The 22,771-nt window shown below is 31.0% G+C and overlaps 2 protein-coding genes across 6 annotated transcripts; one reads left to right on the forward strand and one right to left on the reverse strand.

The window, feature by feature from the left end:
• The first annotated feature begins 440 nt into the window (after positions 1-440).
• Positions 441-7,231, forward strand: LOC108450960 (carbonic anhydrase 2-like). 2 transcript variants are annotated; one of them, XM_017748718.2, is made up of 13 exons: positions 441-730; positions 905-995; positions 1,775-1,825; positions 2,167-2,238; positions 2,327-2,556; positions 3,933-3,994; positions 4,798-4,935; positions 5,132-5,180; positions 5,277-5,393; positions 5,481-5,534; positions 5,988-6,073; positions 6,168-6,273; positions 6,877-7,231. In XM_017748718.2, exons 5-13 carry the CDS (start codon positions 2,365-2,367, stop codon positions 7,039-7,041), a joined length of 969 nt encoding a protein of 322 aa, XP_017604207.1. In that variant the 5' UTR covers positions 441-730; positions 905-995; positions 1,775-1,825; positions 2,167-2,238; positions 2,327-2,364; the 3' UTR covers positions 7,042-7,231. The 2 variants fall into 2 exon arrangements, with proteins under 2 accessions (XP_017604207.1, XP_052887204.1); XM_053031244.1 differs by lacking the exons at positions 441-730; positions 905-995; positions 1,775-1,825; positions 2,167-2,238 and having other exon boundaries at positions 2,291-2,556.
• LOC108450942 (uncharacterized) lies at positions 5,782-13,557 on the reverse strand. 4 transcript variants are annotated; one of them, XM_017748713.2, is made up of 15 exons: positions 13,296-13,557; positions 13,078-13,222; positions 12,902-12,969; positions 12,707-12,760; positions 12,533-12,616; positions 12,344-12,429; positions 12,107-12,187; positions 11,280-11,410; positions 10,859-10,900; positions 10,244-10,320; positions 10,085-10,175; positions 9,925-10,006; positions 8,606-8,678; positions 8,266-8,463; positions 5,782-6,086 (listed from the first exon to the last, which is right to left on the reverse strand). In XM_017748713.2, the coding sequence occupies exons 1-14, from the start codon at positions 13,382-13,384 to the stop codon at positions 8,295-8,297; spliced, it is 1,272 nt and encodes a 423-aa protein (XP_017604202.1). In that variant the 5' UTR covers positions 13,385-13,557; the 3' UTR covers positions 5,782-6,086; positions 8,266-8,294. The 4 variants fall into 4 exon arrangements, with proteins under 4 accessions (XP_017604202.1, XP_017604196.1, XP_052887202.1 ...); XM_017748707.2 differs by having other exon boundaries at positions 8,261-8,463; XM_053031242.1 differs by lacking the exon at positions 5,782-6,086 and having other exon boundaries at positions 6,953-8,463.
• Positions 13,558-22,771: the final 9,214 nt, after the last annotated feature.

Here is a 22,771-nt window from a genome sequence, read left to right on the forward strand (position 1 = left end):
TTATAAAACATGTAACTGCCTTTTATGTTTTTGTACAAAAGATGCCATAGCCTAATAATAGGGGAAGGTTGTAGATGTCTTCATTCGGAGTTTGGATCTGCTAGATGCCAGGGGTGGTAGCCAACTGAGCTAAACTTTGGGCTCAAAAGAACCTAACCAACTTGGAGTGGTGCATTTTGTTCTTCAGCCCATAGATCCCCAAGGGCATGGCAATTACATGACAACATTATGAGGTATGTGACAGCAGGTAAGCATATATTTCTAGGTCTAACCGCATTCAACTCCCTCTTTTGTGTTTTAGACAAGTTGAAAAGATGACAACAAAGATTTTGGCCTAATAGTTTTCATTGCTTTATAATGTTGACATTATTACAAATACCATATGACACATATAAGAAAATCTAACTTTTCTAATAATAAAAGATCCATCATTTTCTTGGAAAGAAAGTTTGTGTACTCACAATGTTAGACTTCAAGTACTCAACTAGGAAAATTTATAATGCAGCTCTAGTGGTTTCTTTGTAGGGGGAGATGGGTTAAGCCATCCTCGGCCGACTCATTGGGTTGAATCATGACTTAAAAATTGTCTGAAGAAGCTCTATTGCTATTTCGCGAGGCAACCCACAACGATGTAACTGAAGTTGGTCTTTCTTCCTGCTCTGCCTCTATGTTTGATTATTGGGCATCGCATCAGATGATCAATAATTAAACCTTCAAGGAGCATGATTCGGTAAGCTCGAAATGATTAGATTATTGGTTTTATTTGTGTTTGGTAAAGAACATTGTTTAATTTAATGGTTGAGGTACATAGCAGCTTCTTAAGTTATTATTTTGTAGTTGAATCATTAGATTATTATTATTTTTCTCCTATCAAAGGGATAATGTCCATTTCTTTTTAAACAAGGGAGGTCATAACACGAGGACAACTTGAGGACAGAAGTAAGAGTTGCAGATATTGAGATTTGAATTTCTAAGCTATCTAAGATCTCTTAAAGGTAATTATATAAACCAAACCGAATTAAGGAGTATTTATATACCATTGGCTAATTTTTTTCTGTTAAACTATACGATAAAACTAAATTTCAGAAGATGCAAAATTTAGAAGTTACTTTTCTTTTACACATCACAATAGATTTAGAGAAAGGAAAAGGTATAGTGAGCCCCCACTGGATTAGGGATAGTGAAAAATGTGGTTGCAAATAGAGACCCTAGCTAGAATGTTGACATCCAAAATAAAATCTTTGAAAGAGAAGCAGAGCCAGACACAGTTAATTTGTAGCAAACAGATGAGCCAACAGCCATGTTTTAGAGATAGGGTCTTATCTCCAATTCTCCATGAAACTACCCATCACTCTAAATCTTATTCACCTATCATGTCCCTTCTTCCTACACCATTGATTTTTTTCCCCTTTCATTCAAGATTATCCGACCCTTAGTCCAAACACCAATTTTTATTTTTATTTTTATTTTTATTTTTTGGGGTTTGTATTTGATGCACAAATAGCATATACATCTATGCACTATTAGTGAATCAGATGATATCACATTACAAAAAAGAATCTTAAAACAAATACCAAAACCGATCATTTTTAATGAGGTGTTGTGGGAGAAAAAGAGAGGGTTGTCTGGGTTTGAATTTGGATTTGGATTTGGTTCATATATTTGTCTATTAAAAGTAAAGAGTAAAGAATATAATAATGGTTTGAATTTATACAAAGTAATATATACTATTATTCAGAAACTTAAAATAAGAAATGTGATTTCTCTTTGGTAGGGATGTACTTCATTCACACACTATGTCCAAAGGGAGCTGCTTAAATAAAAGGTAAACCACTTGCAACTAAGGCGGATTCTATGGATAAACATCCCTTAGCCACCAGACCAAATACAAAAATTACTTTTTAAACTTAGTTTTAATTACTTTATAAATTTAAAACTTGAATGTTAACATCTTCAATTTATTATCTTATTCTTAGGTTTGCAAGTTCTTTTATACTTGAAACGAAACCTTGATATATAAATAGGTGCTGCTATTCTTGCTTGTTTCATATATATATATATATAGACTATGGTTACTAATTACGTGCATGTCCCAACAGGCATAATAAAATAAAAATAAATATATTAAGATGATGAACAATTTTATTTTATTTTTCCTTTTTAAAGGTGTAAGCTAAACTGATGAAGGGAGAAAGAGAGCGAAAATTGATCTCCAACGTTGAAACCTCATCTACAAAGGTAGAAGCTCTCATCCACTAAGCTTTCGCTTTCAATATTATATCCTATAAGGAATTGTTTGATAATAAAAGTATGGTATAAAATCTAGTGTTTTCTATATATGAATGTGATCCCTTGGCGGTAATAATGTCCACGGCTTCGGTCTCCGCCTTCTGCCTCACTTCCAACACCACCTCTCCTTCTAACGCACTCTGGCAACCCACATTGCGGCGGCCCTCCATCGTTGCCAACCTCAACTCTTCCACTTCTCCTCCTACACTCATCCGAAATCAACCCGTTTTCGCAGCACCTACTCCTTTGCTCACTCCTTCCAATTGGGTATCTTTCTCTCTCTTTTCATACCTGTAAGTTCAAATGTCGGGTACCAATGTGTTTGATATAGACATTTATATTTTTTTCCTATTTGAAAAATCATATTTTCGCAGCCATATCAAATACGTTTCGACAATAGACACATATTTAAGAGAAAATATAGAACCAGAGTAACATAAATATTAACCAAAATATGATTACAATTTTGCATGAACAAGTTTGTTTCCTTGTGTATATTAGAGTTAAAATGTGTCATATCAAATCTTTACTGTTAACACTAAAAAATTATTAGTTAAATTTAAGTTCATTACAGTATTATTTTTTATTTATATTGTTATCAAGTGAGTTCTATTTTATTTCAAAAATTACACCAATAATTTTAAAAAAATAGTGCTAATAATTAAATTTAAATTTTAAAATTTAAAAATAAAAGATTAAATTCTTAAAAAATAATTATGATGAGTACAAGGGCCTGAGATATATTTTAACTGCATATTAGATAGCATTTTAACTGAGATTAAGTATTGGGTTTTTAGAATTAAAAATAAAATAAAATAAAAATAGAAAATAGAATTTGGTTCATATTGTCATGCAGGATTAACTCTTAATGTGGGCAATAAGTGAGTTTCCCCATGAAAATTTATGCATGGCTTGAAGACGTCGATTGCCTTACTTTATGTTTTTTTTTTAATTTGCGCACCACGTGGTACTTTATCAATGGTCCTAATTGCTCACATAAGCGTCCTACTGGTCCGATGATACCTGTGGTTGTGATTAACCCAAATTATACGTGGATTTTCTTCTCATTTTATTCTTAAATCTCTTTAGGCTCCTCTATGTATCATGTTCAGATGTAGTATTCATTTATAATTATACTGGTGATTCTTTTAATTTTTTTATAAATTTATTCTTTAATATATACATTTTTATCTGGTTGATTCATATTATTTTATGAGTTAAATTTGGACTTCTAATCTTTTAAAAAAGTTGAATTCGATTATTAATTTTTCAAAAAGAGTTTTATTGTTATTTTTTAACAAAATATTAATTAAACGATAAATTTTAGATATGACAATCTATTTATATTTTATGTTAATTTTTTAAAAATTTATGAATCTTTTATATTTTTAAATTTTAATTTTAAATATATTATAATTTTAAATTATTTGTTGACATGATACATAAAACAAATAGTGTTATGTACTTATATAAATCGACTAATATTTTTTTGCCAAAATATATTAATGTTGTTTGATACTTTTTATATATTTTTCAACTGAATTGATGTAGAGACATAATTGGATAATTATGTTTTCATTAGCAGTACCAAGTAAAAGTTACAAAATGTGTCTGAACTTTATTGGGTTTTTGAAAACTTGCAGAAAGAAAACATGGGAGACCAGTCATACGAGGAAGCCATTGAAGCTCTCAAGAAACTGCTCAAGTAATTAAAACCAAAAATACTGAATGTTTTATTTTCATCTTTAATTTTAATTGCTTTCTGTTTTGTCTTTCATTATTAAATTTATATTAATATTGCGATTTGAGTTTTAATTTAGCCAACATTACTGTTGTCCCGTGAATTAAGTGCATTTAAATACATATTTTCATATAATTTAAAGATTTATAAGTAATAATAAGAATTATATAGAAAAACTGCATTACTGTTCAATTTTTTTCAATATAATTAAAATATTCTAACATTAGTAATTTCACAAGATCTTTATATATTGAAGATGATTCATTGATATAATCTATATGGTAAATATATTAATCTCCGATTCAATTATTAAATAATTTTACCTTTTGACAAGTTTCACATCCAACTCCCCTTTAACGATCTAATCACAATACTTACAAGTTTTTCAATCGTTTATTAATTTTACATTCAACTTAAGCATATTTATTTAGCCTTAGATAAGGTACAATTAAACTAATTTCAAAATCGGGTCTAATTTAAATAATTATTTTTTATAAAAAATATTTTTATTTAAATTTAATTATAAATATATAAATATTAATAAAAGTTGTTATTTTAATATTTTAATCGAATAATAGATTCAAAATTTGGGACCAAAAATAAGCCAAGGCGAAGAGAAGAAAAAAAAAGAGCTACAATCTGGCTGATGAAGAAAATTAATATTTGGGATGATATATTTAGGTACTGATGTTTAGGGGGGATAATATTTGATTTAATTGGTGAGAAATGAAAAAGTTAAAGCAAGGGAAGGAATTCGTTGAATGCAGTGAGAAAGGAGAATTGAAGAGTGCAGCGACGGCAAAGGTAGAGCAAGTGACAGCTGAGTTGAAGACTGCTGCTTCTTCCGATGAGTCTGTTGACCGCTTGAAACAAGGCTTCATTTACTTCAAGACTGAAAAATACGAGTTTGTCTTCTCATCCCCCCATTTCCCTTCTTTGCTTGTATATTTTCGTTCCAAGTCGAGTTCGAGTATTAATCGAGTTGTTAAAACTTAAGTTTGAGTTCAAGCTCAAGGTATTTACAACTTGAGCTCAACTCAATCCGGTTATATCCCTCTCTGTACGTAGTATCTTCTAGCTCAAATTCAAAATCTTTTGCAGAAAGAATCCTGCTCTGTATGGTGAGCTTGCCAAGGGTCAAAGCCCAACGGTAATATATATTTTCAACCTTGTTTTATTGATTTGGAGGTTCCAATAGGAAAAAGATTTGAGTTAATTTGGAATATGAATAAATGATTGCATGCAGTATATGATAGTGGCATGCTCGGACTCAAGGGTGTGCCCCTCTCATGTTCTAAACATACAACCCGGTGAAGCTTTCGTGGTCCGCAATGTCGCCAATATGGTGCCACCATATGATCAGGTTCTCTATCTATATGATTCAATTACAGTAAATAATAATGACAAATAGAACTGAGATTTTGTCAACTCATTGTTTATGTTACGGCAGAACAAGTACTCAGGAACTGGATCTGCTATCGAATACGCAGTGTTGCATCTCAAGGTGAACACTTTTCAACTTCTCTTATTTGAATTTGGGTGTAGACTTCATATTTAGACATATCTAAAAACCCTTGTACTAAAAGTCAAAATTGTATTATACTCCTCAAAAAATAAATAAATTTATCCATGTATATTAAATAAAAAACAATTCAGTCCTGTTGTTAAAATTTTCATCAATTTTGATTTTGATCCATGTACATGACTTTAATTTTAGTAAAACAAATGGAACTTCTAGTAGTAACAACCAATTTACTCTTAATTTGCCTAATTTTTTAGTTAAAGAGAGAAAAACAGTTTAATTTTTAATACAAAAATTACAATGGTACTTTTACCGTATCTAAGACGACTATGTTCAATTTGTTTTACATTTTATGTATTTAGAGATCAGTATTAGTTGTATTCGAGTATGCACTAAAATTGGATACCCAACACGATTTGATGGACCTGTTTTCAGGTGAAAGAGATCGTGGTCATCGGACACAGTGCCTGCGGTGGAATCAAGGGGCTGATGTCATTCCCGTACGACGGAACCACTTCAACGTAAGCCCTAACCCTAAATATGCATTAAATTTTGCATTAATAAGTTGTGAAAATGGTGGATTTTAATAAAGTATTATGAATGAGAATAATGCAGTGATTTCATAGAAGATTGGGTTAAAATTGGACTGCCTGCAAGGAAGAAGGTTAATGCAAAAAATCGTGGGGAGCCTCTGGGGCTTCGATGCACCTTTTGTGAGAAGGTAATCATCTTAAATTTAAAATCTCTACAATTAAATAATGCTGTTAATCCAGATAGGAAAATAATAACAATATTAAGAGGTTTTAAAACCCAGTGAAACTGGTTTAATTAAATAAATCATAAAAATAAAGAAAAAATTAGAAAATAGAGAAACCTAGTTCAATTGATTTTTTAACCTTGTTCAATTGGTCCATCCAATCCATAGGTCAGACAGTCTAATCCCTCTAACAGGATCAATTCCAAGCCCAACTGTTTGACTAATTGCCTGATCTAATCCGGTTCAAATAACATTGCAAAAATTGACACTACAATTTACGTGGTTTCAGCAAAGAGACTTAGTCCAAATTTTATATTTTTAGCTCCTTACAAATACTAAAAAATTAATTTAATTTTTTAAAATAAGTTAGAACAACTAGAAAATATAATCAAATCAACACAAAACACAAACGAACTGAAAATTAGAATAATCCGAACTAAAACCAATCGATCTATCAAACTAATAAGTGATGAGACTAGAGATCCACAAGTCCCTGGAACCAAGGTCTTAGTCTTTGCTAAGATAATATTGATATAGATGTGTGCGTGAAAATGGTTGATATTGCAGGAAGCAGTGAATGTATCGCTTGGAAACCTGCTAAGTTATCCATTTGTGAGAAATGGGTTGATCAACAACACCCTAACTCTAAGGGGCGGATACTACGATTTCATCAAAGGAAATTTCCAGCTCTGGACTATTGACTTCCAGCTCAGTTCCTCTCTCGCACTATGATCTGTATTTTTAACATAATATATGAGAGAAGAACATGCAACCTTCATCCACTTAAATCAATGACACCCTCTTTCTTCCTTATCTCTGCATCTCTTTGTTTTAACTACCATCTTTGTTCACGATGGAGATTACTGTACATTCTCCATTACATTTCCTTTACTAATAAACTATGTTCCATAGACTTGTTCTATTTTCTCTATGTTCTTTGAAGGATGTGTAGAAGGTTGTATTAACCCATATTAATTTAGTTTAGTTTCAATAGGGCTTGAATTTGGATTCAAATTAATAAAACTCAATCTAAAATGGTTCAAAATTATTTTTTTTAAATATTAGTTAAAATATGTCATAAGTCCCTATACTCTTCACAAATTTGAAATTCAGTCCCTGTACTTTTATTTCTAAGAATTTAATCCCTCTACTTTTCAAATTCTAAAATTCACATCCAACTGTCAAACACCGTTAAATTTGGTGGTGTGACATTTTGAAATAAAATAAATACTCTAGCATCAATTTAACTAAAACAATGACATTGCAGTGAACTTAAATTTAACAAAATAATTTTAAAAGTGTCAACAGTTGAATTTTGGAATTAAAAAGATAAAGAGACTAATTTCTTAAAAATAGAAGTACATGGACTATATTCCAAAAATGTGGATTGTGGAGAGTACAAGGACTTATGGCATATTTTAACCAAAAATATTTGAATCTGCAATCCTAAATCCAAATCCAAAATGATCTAAAGTTCAACTTGAAATGACTAGACTCCAAGTTAATTCTAAAATGACTCGAACTGCATACGATTCACAAATTAAGATCCATATTTTATTCAAATTAAAATGAATCAACCCATATCAGATTACCAGTTGGCGTTATTAGTTGTGTTATATTGTCAAAGAAAAGGAACACAAAAGTGCCTAATTAGAATAGAGTTCTTGCTCCTTGGGAATAAGCCAACCAGTAAAATGAGAAGTTCCAAAAGGTTACTCCAACCATTAACATGAACCTCCTCTATACGTAACAAGATGGCGATCGGTTCCAAAATCACCTAGTCTTATTACCACAGACAACTGCAACAGGAAGTATTCCTCGCCTAGGTTTCCCTTTTCTTTTTTCAAAGAATTTCAGGATTCTAATCTCACTAATGCATCTACTCTTCTCACAAATGATTAACTCTTAAAAAGACTTTAAATAGAAAGAGAGAAAGAAAAGAGTGTAATACCCTACTTGAGGTGTGGAAATAGCAGAACTAATATCTACAAAATTCTTCCTTGGGGTCTCAATTCCTTGGGTAAACGATCAAAATTTCCGGCATTTACATCAGCCTCTAGCATTGGCCTGTTTCCAATCTTCCAAACAGTGCCCTCCGCTAGGTGCTCCTTGTTTGGTGTCAGCATTACGAAATTTGGATCAGCTCTTTGATAGCTGAATAAGAAGAGAAAGATATATCATTACTTATAGACATGCTAGTATTAATCACATACATATAGATCACTGAGTAGACTGTTCTCATCAATATATAACAAGGTAGTACACTTAATTGAACAAATGAAAGAAACAAATGAACCTGGCTTCTCTTAAATTTTCTATGCGGAGGCCCAATCCATATGCAGTAGTTCCAGAAATGCGATCCCTATTTGCTACAAATTGCATAAAATATGTAAGTGCTAAAAACCATATAGTAATTAGAGCTGAACAAGAAAACTGAGACAGACTCATACTATAGTGTCTGATTTGTTCTAATCTAAATTCATACCAGTTTAGTTTGGTTATTACTTAATTGTATTCGATTCTATTTGATTTGGTTTTTAGTTTACAAGTAAAAAATCTACAATTATTTGAACCGAACCGAATGCTAATTTTTATTTAATTTTAAATTTTAATATAAAAATAAATATTTGATATTAAATTAGTGAAAATAACTTCAAAATATAAATAAAAGTTACTTTCAAAAAATTTAGAAACCAATGAATTGAAGCGATTCAAACAGGAGAATTCAGCTCAACTAAGTTTAGTTATCTTTGGTAATCAGCTCAGTTTCGGTTTGAATTTTAAAAAACAAAATACTTCACATTAACTGCAACCTTTTTTTCAAACCAATCTGATATGAACCATTATCGCCCCTAATGGTAATAAATAGGCATATATTACGATTTGACCTCCAAATCATACCCATTTTCTTATTTTGGTACCAAAATTTTTTTATCCCATTTTGGTACTTAGACTATTCCTCCATTATATTTTTGAACATTTTTGTTCAAAACATTAATGGTATTAAAAAAAAGTGACACACCTAACCAATGAAAATGCGTCACGCTTCTAACTTTTTGACATGTTATCATCAATGATGCGACCATTGATTGATAACGTGGCCGCTGACCCTTGACCGGGGTTTACCAATGTTGATCGGCCTTTGATCGACATTGACCTTTTTAATATATATTTTTAAATATTTTAGAATCTATAGAATTTACTTTGTTAATAAATCGTTTTTATTTTATATAATTGATATATTATAAAAATTGACTTTTTAAATTTAATAAATTAGTAATATTTTATATATTTTAAATTTATATATTATTAAAACTTACATTTTTATTTAATATTTTTATATATTTTTAAATTTGAATATTTTTAATGAATGACAGTATGACACATCACCAACCGCTATATGTAAAAGAACACCACTTGACACATTCTCATTGGTTGGTTGTTGGACCAAAAACTATAACGAAATGATAGTTTAAGTACAAAAAATGAAAAAAAATTGTTTGAGTATCACCGTGGAAAAATGGATATAGTTCAGATGCCAAATCGTGACAAAAACCTAATAAATAACCACCTATGATTACGTATATTTTGAATTCTAGCATGTAAAAGGGATACCTGAAATGCTGAAAGTGAACGAAGGTTTCCACCATGACTTGACAGCCACAGCTAGTGATGAGCTGAGAGGTCCCAACTTTCCCTACAAAAAACAGAATGCATGCGTCTTTTGGAGTTGCAGTTATCAATAGGGAAGACAAGAGTACACAGCAAATATTACCTTCAGTAAGAAGTTTTTATTGGCTTGCCAGGACGCAGCTAATTGAATGGTGGAATCAGGTATGTTGTTTGATATTTTGGCATCATCCATCCTTTAAAAGTATTACAAAGTCAGATATTCAGTATATTGATCACATGTTAACTTCTGTGATTGGAATACCTTGTCTGTAATTCAAATCCAAAGTCAATGTAATTAGTTATTCCAACAACTTCACTTTCTTCAAAGGGATTCTTCACCTGTTTCATTGAATCACTTTTGTCAGTATCATGCCACAAACCGGTGTCCAGAAAATAAAAACAAAGTAAAAATAATAGAACAGATAGAACACACATGCTTTTCCACCAAAAAAAAACAAAAAGAAGAAAGAGAAACGGGGGCCATTGTATTGCAGATTGTACTCCAAAATATCTTTTATGCACCAAAATTGGCATAACAACAGAATCTGAACAAGGTCTTTCTTCCCATATGCAAGTCAATTTCTACTTGAGGCATATAATTTAGTATAAAGCCTTCAAATTCAAAGCTTGGATCCCAAATAAAATGCCTATGCTCACAAAATGATAAGACCATGATTCATATCAGCTTATCGTAGGTATGATTAGCTTTGAATCTGGAATGCATGTTTGGCCAGATGCAAAGTAGATTGCAACTTGGAAAATTGAAAAAAAAAATGAGCTCCATTTGTAATTTCAGGTTGAAAGAAGATAAACAGAGCTTGATAGTTGAAAGAACAGATCAATTTAATAAATAGGAGAAATAGACAGGGAAACATACCCTCCTTTGGACCACCGCATGTTGATAGAACGATGCAATGAACTGCAGTTGAGGATTATAAAAGATTAAAAAAAATCAGCTGTAGACGCACTTAAGGGGACACAAAATCAGACACCATAAGCTGCATGTACAACGATTTACAAAGTAGTATCCTTACTGATCAAACAGTTTTATAATGAAATGGTTCGAAGGTTTAAGTTCCAATAATATGACCAAAGTGATTGGATGTGCAGCAACCTTGGCTCTAAAAAAAGAAAAAGAAATCCTGTAGCTACTAAAACATTTTAAATCTGACTAAATTTACAAAACAAGTCATCAAAAGGCCTTTCACCCTAATTAGTAATCTTAAAGTTCTAGGGAATGAAGCAATTGCCAGTTCTCCATGAGAGACATCTGTCAGAATATTAAACTGTGAATAAACCTGAGAACTTTTGGCAAGTTCAAGGCCAAAAGTAAATGATGGAGTCAAGGGACAGCCTGATCCTACTCCATAACCAATGGCACAGCTCCAGTTTAATTTATTTTTATATTTCATCTCATCTTCACTTCCATCTGAATATAGAAGAATAAAAAGTAACATTTAGTTTCATTTATAATATGATCACACATGAAGTATGCAAAAGAAGAAACATGAGCTGACATTCAAGAATCAACATATTCGGAACAATTTTTTAAGTTATATGCTACATAGAAAACCCACAAAATAATTACAAGGGATGTACTCTTCAGTGTAAGGAATATTCTACTTTAACTACCCTTAAATAATTATGGTCTCCAATTTCCATAGTTAGAGTGTAAAACGACCACACTACTTAAAGCATTCTCATTGATGATAGCAAGAAGTTACAGATTTTTCATATAAGATTTTTCATATAAAGGACATGTTAAATCCTTCCAAATTCTCATGGCTGCAAAGTACAGTAGATACTAATGGCTGATGTCCAGATTTTGTCAGTATAAGTAAAAACTGCAGCCTTTCCAAATTTAACTCCCTAGTAAGAGATTTTACATCTCACTAAATCTAGCAATCAATACTCCCCTGACTTTTTACCTGTTTGAACCCCTAAACTTCTTTTATTTGAAAACTAGTTATGCAGAAGAAAACCTGATATACATTAGTTAAAGTTTATCAAAAAGACAAACAAGCACACAAGTTCTCAAATTCAAGGAGTGATTTAGCAGTGCATCATAAGTTTTTATGAGCTAAGCCCTCAATTTGCAAAATGCATATGATTATGAGCAACTTACATTGTGGCTCGTACTGAACCCCAAAAGTCAACCTTCCCAACTTGCTTACGAGCCATGCACTCCTTGGCAATTGATCTTTAACTGCAGATGATAGAAATTTTTGAAATATAAGTTTGTTTCCATACACTTGCATTCCTTATGTAGAAACTCATAATATAAGGAACCTTGGCTGATAATAACAATCCAAATTTAAAAGCAGGGATTTATTAGTTATTACAATGAATCCAAAACACATACTGGCAAAGGGCATAACTGTGACTCCAGTTGATAACCATTCTGATCCATATCTCAATCCCATGACACCGTAGTCTTCAGCAGTTACTCTGCCGGGGAGTTATAGATTCCATCAGCAGAATCAATGTGACAAATGTGACAAAAGTAGCAGCAGGAAATACCATGAAGGTGTGCTTAAAAATTATGATTTACCTTTTCTTTAACAGCAATGGCAAAATGCCAAATACCCCAAAACCATATCTCGGAAAGTAAGTGCAGGACCTCATCCGTAAAACACTGAAGCGAAAGGTCACCATGAATTATGCAAAAACCAGAAGAAATGTGGAAAGAAAGTGAAACTTTATACTTCAAACTGAAATGCCTTACGGATCAGAATTTGATACAAAAAGGTCCATGAATGTATGAGGATCATCCACATCACTGCTCATATAATATAAAAACATTATTTAAAACAAGATTGTTCAAAATTCTTTACTACATCGCATAAGAGAAGCAACTGAAGAATATTACAAAGGCATTTGCTAAAATCAAGTAAAAAGGAAAAAGAAAGTTGAAACTTACTTTTGCCAGCGAAATGACGCATTTCCAGCAATTCTCTCTTCAGGTTTATGATTAAATGGACCTGAAAGCTAATCATGTTAAGGAATTAAAATGAAAAAGGAATATTGCTTCTTATTACGATAATCAATTCTTTAAATCTCTTTTTTTTTTTTTCAATTCAATAATTAAAAGGATACGGTTGCCATCATATCAACATTAGGATCATCGATTGGTTTCAACATGAAAATAGTATTAAAATGTCTAGCTTCTTCAAAATAATCTTCGAACAAACATTTCAAACCTAGCTTCCCAAACAACATATTATAAGAACTTTCCAACATCCTGCAAGAAAATTTTCAAAATTTTCCTTAAATTAACAAAAGAAAAAGTTTTGAGTGCGGAGATTGAAGTGAACCTGGTACGGGCGGCGAGAGGAGGGAAATCGAAGAGAGGAGGAACGAGAACCACCGGCGGCGGCGGTTCTTTATTAAAATAATTCCCCATTTTTTTTTTGCTGAGAAAGATTCTAGGGTTTTAAAATTTTTCACTTTGATTTTTGTTTGAGAAGTGAAAATTGAGTGAGTTTTGAGGAAGAAGAAGAACTGAAGCAAAATCGCCCGCGCATCTCGGTCTTTTAGGACTTTAGACGGTTTCAGCCGAAAACATCATTATGACGTGGCAGTATATCAAAATTCTAAAAATAAATTTGAAATTATCAAAAAAGTTTAATTCTCTTTTGGGTAAACTTCCTAGTTAGTCACTTAATTTTAGGGTGTTTTCATTTTGAGTGACCAAAATGAAATTTTTACAATTTTGTCACTCATCTTTTAGAGTGCTTTCATTTTAGTCACCCAAGCGTTAAATCTCTAACGATAATTAAATGTACACGCCACATCATATTTGGAATGGAAGGTAAAATTAATTAATTAATTGCAATGATTTTCTTTATTTTTAGATTAGCATGAAAGATTCAATATCAAATAATCAAAAGAAATTTGAGTTTTGTAGACAACTATTAAAGATAATAAATTTCACTGATAATTTTTAACAAATAATTTCAAAACATCAAAATAAATTAAATAAATTGTTGAAATTTTTTATCTATTAATAATTTCAACCAATTTGCTACTATAATTTTGAATCTTAATATTTAAGAATTTATATTTAAAACTCAAATTTAGAATTTTGGCAATGTGATAAATAAGTACAAATTGACAATTTTGTGTATTATTTTAGTTTCTACCACTTTTTCACTTTAACATTATTTTTTTTTTTACCCCAATCATTACTTAAAAAGACATTTTGGAGGTAACTAAAATGAAAGCAACCTAAAACATGATGTGAAGTGTATAGTTAACCACCGTTAGAGATTTAATGTTTGTGTGGCTAAAATGAAAGCGGCCTAAAAGTTGGACAATCAATTTGCAAAAATTTCATTTTAGTTACTAAAATAAAAGTGCCTTAAAAATTGGAGGACCAACTAAGTAGTTTACCTTTCTTCTTCTTTTTTAATCATTGGCCCAAAATGCTATTTAAGCCCAAATTACAACCAACAACAATAAGTGGTAAAACATATTATATTTTTAAAGAGAGAATACAAGTTTGAAATATTATTAAAAGTGCCCACTACAATATGAGTAAAAACGATAGACACAACACAATATCTTATTATAATTATTTATATTAGCAACGTAGACATACGGTGTGAACCTTCGTTTTTATTTTATATTTTTGGCTCTCTTATGGTTGGGGTGTTGTTTAAGGATCATTTTCTTCATCTTTGACTTGAGCCAAGATTGCATTTGCTTTCTCCATGGCAACAATTTTTCTGCAAATTAAATACATCGAAGTGTAAAGTTAACGAACTACACCAAAGTGCCATTATCACTAGCACCAAAGTGCAAAATCACTGAATTGCAACAAAATGTCATTATCACTAGCCCGTATGAAAATTTATTAACGACATGCCATATATATCCTACTAGTTCCCATTTTGTCTATATGGACATTTAACACTTAAATTCATTACATTCACTTAACAATTAAACGCAATTTAAAGTTCCTACTAGTTCCCATTTTATCTATATGGACGTTTAACACTTCAATTCATTACATTCACTTAACAATTAAACAAAATTTAAAGTTTACACTTTTTATGATTTAGTCCTTATTTATATAAAAAGTCAACAATCAACAAAATATTACTTGACATTTAATTTACTATTATTTAACACTTCATTTAAGTTCTTTATCTAATTATTTTATTTCACTTACCTAATTTTTATACACTTTGCAATTTAGTCCTTTCTTACTTCAAATACACTACACATAAGCTATTCACTTTGTTATTTAGATTCACATTCTAGCACCTTTACTTTAAAATAAATTTCACAATACATATCAACATTTTCTTATATAGATTAAGCCCATAAATATTACTATAACCAATTTAACAAGTATTCACTTAAGTTTATTACGTAAAGTAAAATTATTGAAGTACTTACAATCAAGTGCTTGGATTAGCTTCTTTCTTCTTCCTTCACTCTTTTGCTACTTCTTTCCCCTTATCAAGCCCTTGTTGATTACCTCTTTTCTCTTTCTCTTCATTAACATAACACACATATGCAATATTTAATATCAAAACAATAATCGCATATCATTTCCATGTACTTTTAACGAAATATTACATAAAATCCTTAAAGAAACTTCATCATCCTTACTTTCAACTTTTACTCAAATCCCTAATTTTATTTTTCTCTCTCCTCGAATGTGAACACTAGCTAACTTTACTAGAAACTTAGCTTGCTATGAGGTTGCTTTATTGATTTCACTAAAAATCTATGAAAGAAATTTAAAGTTTTTTAGCTTGATGTGGTTGGAAATGGTGGAAAGGATTAAACTGTAAGAAAATGAAAATTGAATAAAAAGAAAGTGGAGGGTGACGACTGACGTGAAAAGAAAAGAGATAAAGATGGGGGAGATTTTTCTACATATTTCTATATTAAAAATCTATTTAATTTAATATTTTAAATTATTAATTATATTTAATTTAAAAAATTCAAACATCATCATACACATCTAATGGCCCACATTTAATTTCAATCTCATCCACAATTCATAACACTCTCTTAGTTTAATTACGCTTCTAATTCATCCTCTTTTTCCCATCAATCTAATTCAACCATTCTTATTTTTAATACTCACACTTTTGCCCTAACACTTTTTTCACTATTACGATTTAGCCAATACCTGAAATTAATTTCTTTCAATACAAAAATCTTTTGAATTCTCTACCATATCTAACTACCTTTTCTACCAATACTCATGATTCCTATTTCATTTACTTCAAAAATTCTAACACATGCAAGTTTTGAAATAACACTATTCTCTCTCAAGGGGTGATAGGGATGTTACATCCACATTGGAGTATTTTGTTGTAAATATATTACTAGGATGTCAATCGTGCACTTTCAGTAATGACTAGTCCATAATTTGAATGTCTTTTAGAAGCACAATCTTTCGTCATCAATAAGTCCTTACTAGGTCACTTTATAACCTTTGTCTGGCCATAGGGGGCATATTGTTGTACCAACTAAGAATTTAGGCCTTAAGCCCAAGATAATCAACAGCCTAAAAGGCCCAAATCCTATAAATGTTTATTTTTAGGTATATAGGCCTAGACTCTTGCCTATATGGTTTTATGCCTTTTAGGTTTCATTATCGCAACCTCTAAAATGTCATACTTATGCTACTTAGCAACATGCTTATTCTCTTAAAAATAAATCTTCTTTGGCAACAAACTTCTCCTCTTAAACAATAAACTCTTCATTGGAAAAAAAAAATTCTACTACTTAGCATAAAATTCTCCTCCATGAGAACAGATCTCCCTTTTTTGTAGTAAACTTATTCTCTTCATAAAATTCTCCTCCATGAGAACAGATCTCCCTTTTTTGTAGTAAACTTATTCTCTTTGGCAAAAAAAAGTCTCATTATTCATTAGCAAAATCATGCTTCATACAGTTTATACTTTTACTCTTCAATAACAAACTATAGCTTTGTATAGTCCAAACATATTCTCTTTAGTAACAAAGTATTGCTTCATGTACTCCATACTTTTCTCTCTAGCAATAAAACCCTACCCTGGTATAATTACTTTCATAGATTTGCTCCACTTAATCGATAAAGCCTAATCCTCCAAGAGATACAATTAAGTTAGATAATTTGACTTCCAAATATTTTCTCCCGCATAATTTATAATGTCCAATCCATTAAGAGATGCAATCACGTTATACAACTTGGCTTTCATAAAATTCCTTTAAGGGATACTATCACGTCAAACAAATTGGCTTCCATAAAACTCCCTTAAGGGATACTATTAACCCAAACAAATTGACTTTCACAATAATTGTTCAAGGGCTACAATTTTGCCAACAAACTAATCCCTACAAATATAACTTAGCATAAACTTGGTCATGAAGATAAATATCTAATGCTTTTCATACCTATCCAATAAATGGATTGACTCAAAATCCTACTTTAATAGTAGGATTTGTGATACTCTTACATAGAGGATTGTAACACCCCTAGCCCATTTTTGTCGCTGAATTAGGGTTACGGAGCGTTACAGTACGAATCAAGACATTTATCATCAAACAGAAACAAAAATATAAAATAAATGATAACATTCAATAGTTTATAAAAATCAGGGTAAATATACACTTACGGGCCTTAAATTGAGCTTAAGGGGCCCTAAAAATAGTTTGGAAATAGTCTATGACTAATTTGAATCAAAACAGAAAATGTAACACCCCTATCCCGTAACCGTCGCCGGAATAGGACGAGACGTTACCAGAAATTAGGAATCGGATCAGAACGGTAAAATTTTGAACCCTTTCTTAAATAAAAGATCATTTATTTATATAACTAATAGACACAAACAAATATCGAATTTAAAACTTATAAAAGTAAACTTCCATAAGATGCCATATTCGCATGGCTTATATACAATAGTCAAAATATCATTCTACTTATAGTCTATCCTATACATGCCATAAGCTAAGTCCAAATCACATGATTACTACAATAGTAGATAGTGTGACGAAGTCTTGACGATCCCCGAGCTAATAGTAAGAGTCAACGATCTACAAAATAAACAGAGAAACATAACATTCAAAGTAAGCTTTCATAAGCTTAGTAAGTCTTAAGCAATTTAAGCAGTTGAACTTAAAACAAACCAAATGTTCAAATCACATAACACTTTACGAGTACAATACTATTTGGCCGATTATGCACAAACACATATCATTTTACTCCGTTTATACTCAAACTCATATAAACATAGTATTTACAAGCTTCCGGATTAACTTTGATTCTTTCAAATTTCACTAGTGTATCATTTCTTACCCACACTTACTTTCAACATTCATAGTTAAATGGCATATCGAAAACTATCTTGTAAGTTTACATAATAACTGAATGCACACATATACAAATATACATATGAATTTACAACATCTTTTCATATGCTTCTCACCCGTCAGATCAATCTCACATATAATATATATATATATATGTATCACATACCAGAATCACTTAATGTGTAATACGAGTTCAATTTATCATCTTAGCATAGGATCTCGTAGATATATACTTTATCAAATTCACTAACACTTGGCTGCAAGGTATAAAACACGAACATAACACCAGCACGAAGCCTACGAGACTTTAAACTCAGATATAATACCAGCACTAGGCCTGCGGGATTTAACCCAGATATAATACCAGTACGAAGCCTGCGGGATTTAACCCGGATATAATTCCAGTATATAGCCTGCGGGTCTTTAAGCCCGGATACAAATCAAATATCATGCATATTTAATCATATATTAACACATCTCATTCAACATATCACATTAGTAGCCATTTGCTACATTCGGATATAAGCTTCATATGAACACTATCATTTACATTTCGATTCACACCAATCATCAAATTCATTTAATTTACATTTACTTAATTAAGTTGTTCGTACCTGAATAATTTACTTTACGGAACGAATCCACATATCGTATTAGCCCATAGTCTTATAGCACCACACTCTTAACAGTTTACCTCATCGAAGTTCACATTTAATCACTTTAGTGCCAAGCCATATTCGGCTACCATAAAGGACTAATAATAATAATTTTATACACATCATGGTTTCCTTTAGATATTTAATAATCACAAATCGTGATATCTCTACCAGCACATATATGGCATAGTTTATTCATTGTAACACTCATTTAGTGCATCAAATTTCCAAATCCAATTCAACTTAAGCATAATAGTCATAATCGGCTTATAGCCTTAAATCATTACATATTCGGCACATTAACCAAATAAAATTTACATTCTCCTTGCCATATTAATTTAACTCTTAGGCATATAAAAGGGAATCAAGCTTAAACACTTAAGAACTTACCTTGAAGGTTGCCGAACGATTACAATGGCTATTCGATTACTTTCTTTTTTCCCTTATCTGAATTTGCCCCTCTATGCTCTTGAGCTTAAATTCAAAGATTTTAAACTAGTCATTATTCAACTATTCAAGCATCACTTTCAAAATATAATATATATATATATATATATACATTCGACTTTCACACCTACTGATCGTAGTAAGCTTATAAGAAATCAATAAGCAACTTATTAACAAATTTTTTTTTTGTCAATGTTTACCACATAATCATAATTCCACTGCAAGCTGTCTTCTTAAGCAATAGTCACTAAATCATTTATAACTGGAGCTAAAAAACTCCAAATCAAGTGCCGTTAATTTTCTATGAAAATAGACTTATATATATTTTATCCATAAAATTTTCAGAATTTTTGGTTTGGCCAATCAATACCAAATTTTTCTTAAAGTTTCCCTTGTTTCACTGTTTGACTAATCTGACCACTCTTCACTATGAATCAAATTTCTCATTGTACAGAATTCAAAATATGTTTTTGTTTATTTCATTTGAAACTAGACTCATTAAGGAGTCTAAGCATATAAATTTCATCTTAGGACCATTTTTTTTACAATTTATAATGATTTTATAAAAACAGAACAGAGGATCTAGAAGTCATTCTGACCCTGTCCCACATCACTTCAAATATCTCATTATCGGAAATTATTTTGTTTACACGGTTTCTTTTATAAGAAACTAGACTCATTAAGCTTTAATTACATAATTTATTATGCTTCTAACTCATCTCCCACAATTTATGGTGATTTTCCAAAATCACGTTACTGCTGCTGTCCCAAGCAGATTTATTACCAAATCACTCTTTCACACATACCTTGCATGCATGTTATTTAAACATGCATATCACAAATCCATCATCACATACCTATAATTTCACTTAAGCATAAACTCCATTTCATCATTTTAAAGCACAAACATTACTCAATATTATCCAAGTTCACACACAACATGTTAGCCGATTTTCCCCCTTAGCATCTAAGGCACATGCATACTCATTTGCTTGGCTCAACTTCACCTATCCTCCATTATTCATCAAAAGAACATGAAACAACAACCATTTCCCTCATTTCAATTCATGACCGAATGCTCACAACACAACCAAAAATAAAAAATATGCTTCATGAGTTAAGGTATAATTAAGAAGAACCCATGAACATCAAAATAGAAGCAAAGTACCAAGAACTTACCTTCAATTTTCCTCCTCCTGGTGACCGAATATTCAAGGGTTTCCTCCCTATTTGCTCTCTCAATTTTCACTCTGAAGAACCAAGAATGAACAAAACCTTCATTTACTTCCCTTTTGTTATTCTTATTATTCTTTATTCCTAAACATTTTATGACACAAAATGGCATATATTAATTTGTTATTCTTTATTCCTTTACCTCCCCTAAAGCATGCTAAAACAATCAACCTATAGGTTCTAACCAATATGCCATTCAAAGGCACCTCAACTTAAAATAATTTACTATCACTCCATAGCCTAAGCTTACTTCACTAAAACCCTAAACATTTCAACCATTTCAACCACATATAAACATGTCTAAAACATACATTTACATGTCACTCAAAGTGACAAAAAAAACGTTTATTTACAAAGCTTTACAAGTCTATCACCAAACATAATCTCTAAAAGATATGACCAAACCAAGTGGACTAAGTAACATATTCATGACACCTATTACATATGAGCCTTATACATGCCAAACACACACCACACGCTCACCATTTAGTTACTTCATTCTCAAATTATACCACTTAGTCACATTTCTTCTTAAGACCCTGATAAGAGACCAAACTCACCTATTAACACAAGCATATACCATTTATTTCAAAACATATATATATTGTAATACCTGTACCCGTATTCATTGCCGGAATAGGTGCGAGGCATCTGGGAGTTCTAAATTAAATTTTTTTATTCAATATAGCCCTTTTATAAATATCTAACCTTCCTATAATATTAAATCGAGACCAATCCACATCAATAACATACAATCTCAAGCATTTAAGAATATAATTCAAGTTATCTGAACTTACCTTGATACTTGTTTGTAAACAGTAAAAATCTACTAATCCCGAACTTTTTCCTTTCCTCGATCTAGCTTCAGTATTTGAATCTTCTGGATCTAAATAAATAAATTTAATTATCAATTTAATACATTTCATGTTCATATGCAACATTCTCTATAATTCAACTATTATTTATAGTTCATTCAAAGTTGTCTACTTGAGTCATAGTCACTAAATTATTTATAACTTGAGCAACGGAACTCCAAATTAAGATCCGTTAATTTTCCCTGAAACTAGACTCATATATATTTTTACCATAAAACTTTCAGAATTTTTGGTTTAGCCAATCAGTACAGTTTATTCTTCAAAGTCACCCCTATTCTGCTGTCGACAGTTCTGACCCTTCTTCACTAAAAATTAATTATCTCTTCATACAGAATTCAAATAATGTTCTTGTTTATTTCTCTAAAAATAGACTCATTAAGGATTCTAGACATATGAATTTAAGCCCATAATTGTTTTTCTTCAATTTTTTATGATTTTTCAAAGTCAGAACAGGGGAACCCGAATTCATTCTGACCTTGTCTCACAAAATTCATTATATCTCAAAATTTACAAATCCATTGCTTACAATATTTCTTCTATGAGAAACTAGACTCAATAAGCTTTAATTCATATTTTGTTCATCTTCTAATTCGATTTCTACAATTTATGGTGATTTTTCAAAGTTAGTCTACTGCTGCTGTCCAAACTGTTTTTGTGCAAGCTGTTTATTACCATTTTTCCCCTAAGCTTTTAATAAATGATAATTTCGTCCCTACTCAATTAGCCTCTCAATTGAGCTGATTTTTCTCAATCAACATTTTATTCTATCACCTTAAACTAGTTTACAACCTTTAGGAATCAGAATTTCAGCAATAGACTTTAATTCCAAGCATTTTCACAATTAGGTCCTAAAAATCAATTTCTATTGAAATTACCTAATAAAATCATCTCATAAACAAATTAAAACTTTAATTTCATTCTATTTCATCATAAAATTACAGCACTCAACCATGGTGACTTTCAATTTCATCCATGAAATCAAAAACTAATGAATTTAATAGTAGGACCTAGTTGTAAAAGTCTTAGAAGCACAAAAATTACAAGAAAAAGGCAAGGATTAACTCACTTGGTGCAAAAATTATGAAATACCAGCTTATATAACCCTCCTATGGCGCTTTTAGCTGCTGGAATTGAAGAAAAATGAAGAGAAATCTAGATATTTCCTATTTAGTCCTAGTTTTATTTAGTTAATTTTGCAATATTCCAATTTTACCCTTAATTTATCAATTTTTCTGCTGATTTCATACCCTTGCCGTCCAGCCC

This window comes from Gossypium arboreum, chromosome 7, assembly GCF_025698485.1.
Source record: "Gossypium arboreum isolate Shixiya-1 chromosome 7, ASM2569848v2, whole genome shotgun sequence".
In the NCBI taxonomy this organism is placed as follows: Eukaryota; Viridiplantae; Streptophyta; class Magnoliopsida; order Malvales; family Malvaceae; genus Gossypium; species Gossypium arboreum.

What these genes read in the sequence shown, in the direction of transcription:
- LOC108450960 (XM_017748718.2), top strand. Translation starts at nt 2,365, where the DNA reads ATGTCCACGGCTTCGGTCTCCGCCTTCTGCCTCACTTCCAACACCACC. An exon ending in TGGTGCCACCATATGATCAG is followed by an intron (nt 5,394 to 5,480) that starts GTTCTCTATCTA and finishes ATGTTACGGCAG; the next exon opens with AACAAGTACTCAGGAACTGG. An exon ending in ACGCAGTGTTGCATCTCAAG is followed by an intron (nt 5,535 to 5,987) that starts GTGAACACTTTT and finishes ACCTGTTTTCAG; the next exon opens with GTGAAAGAGATCGTGGTCAT.
- LOC108450942 (XM_017748713.2), bottom strand. Translation starts at nt 13,384, where the DNA reads ATGGGGAATTATTTTAATAAAGAACCGCCGCCGCCGGTGGTTCTCGTT. An exon ending in CCTCTCGCCGCCCGTACCAG is followed by an intron (nt 13,223 to 13,295) that starts GTTCACTTCAAT and finishes ATTTTCTTGCAG; the next exon opens with GATGTTGGAAAGTTCTTATA. An exon ending in CCATTGCTGTTAAAGAAAAG is followed by an intron (nt 12,430 to 12,532) that starts GTAAATCATAAT and finishes ACTCCCCGGCAG; the next exon opens with AGTAACTGCTGAAGACTACG.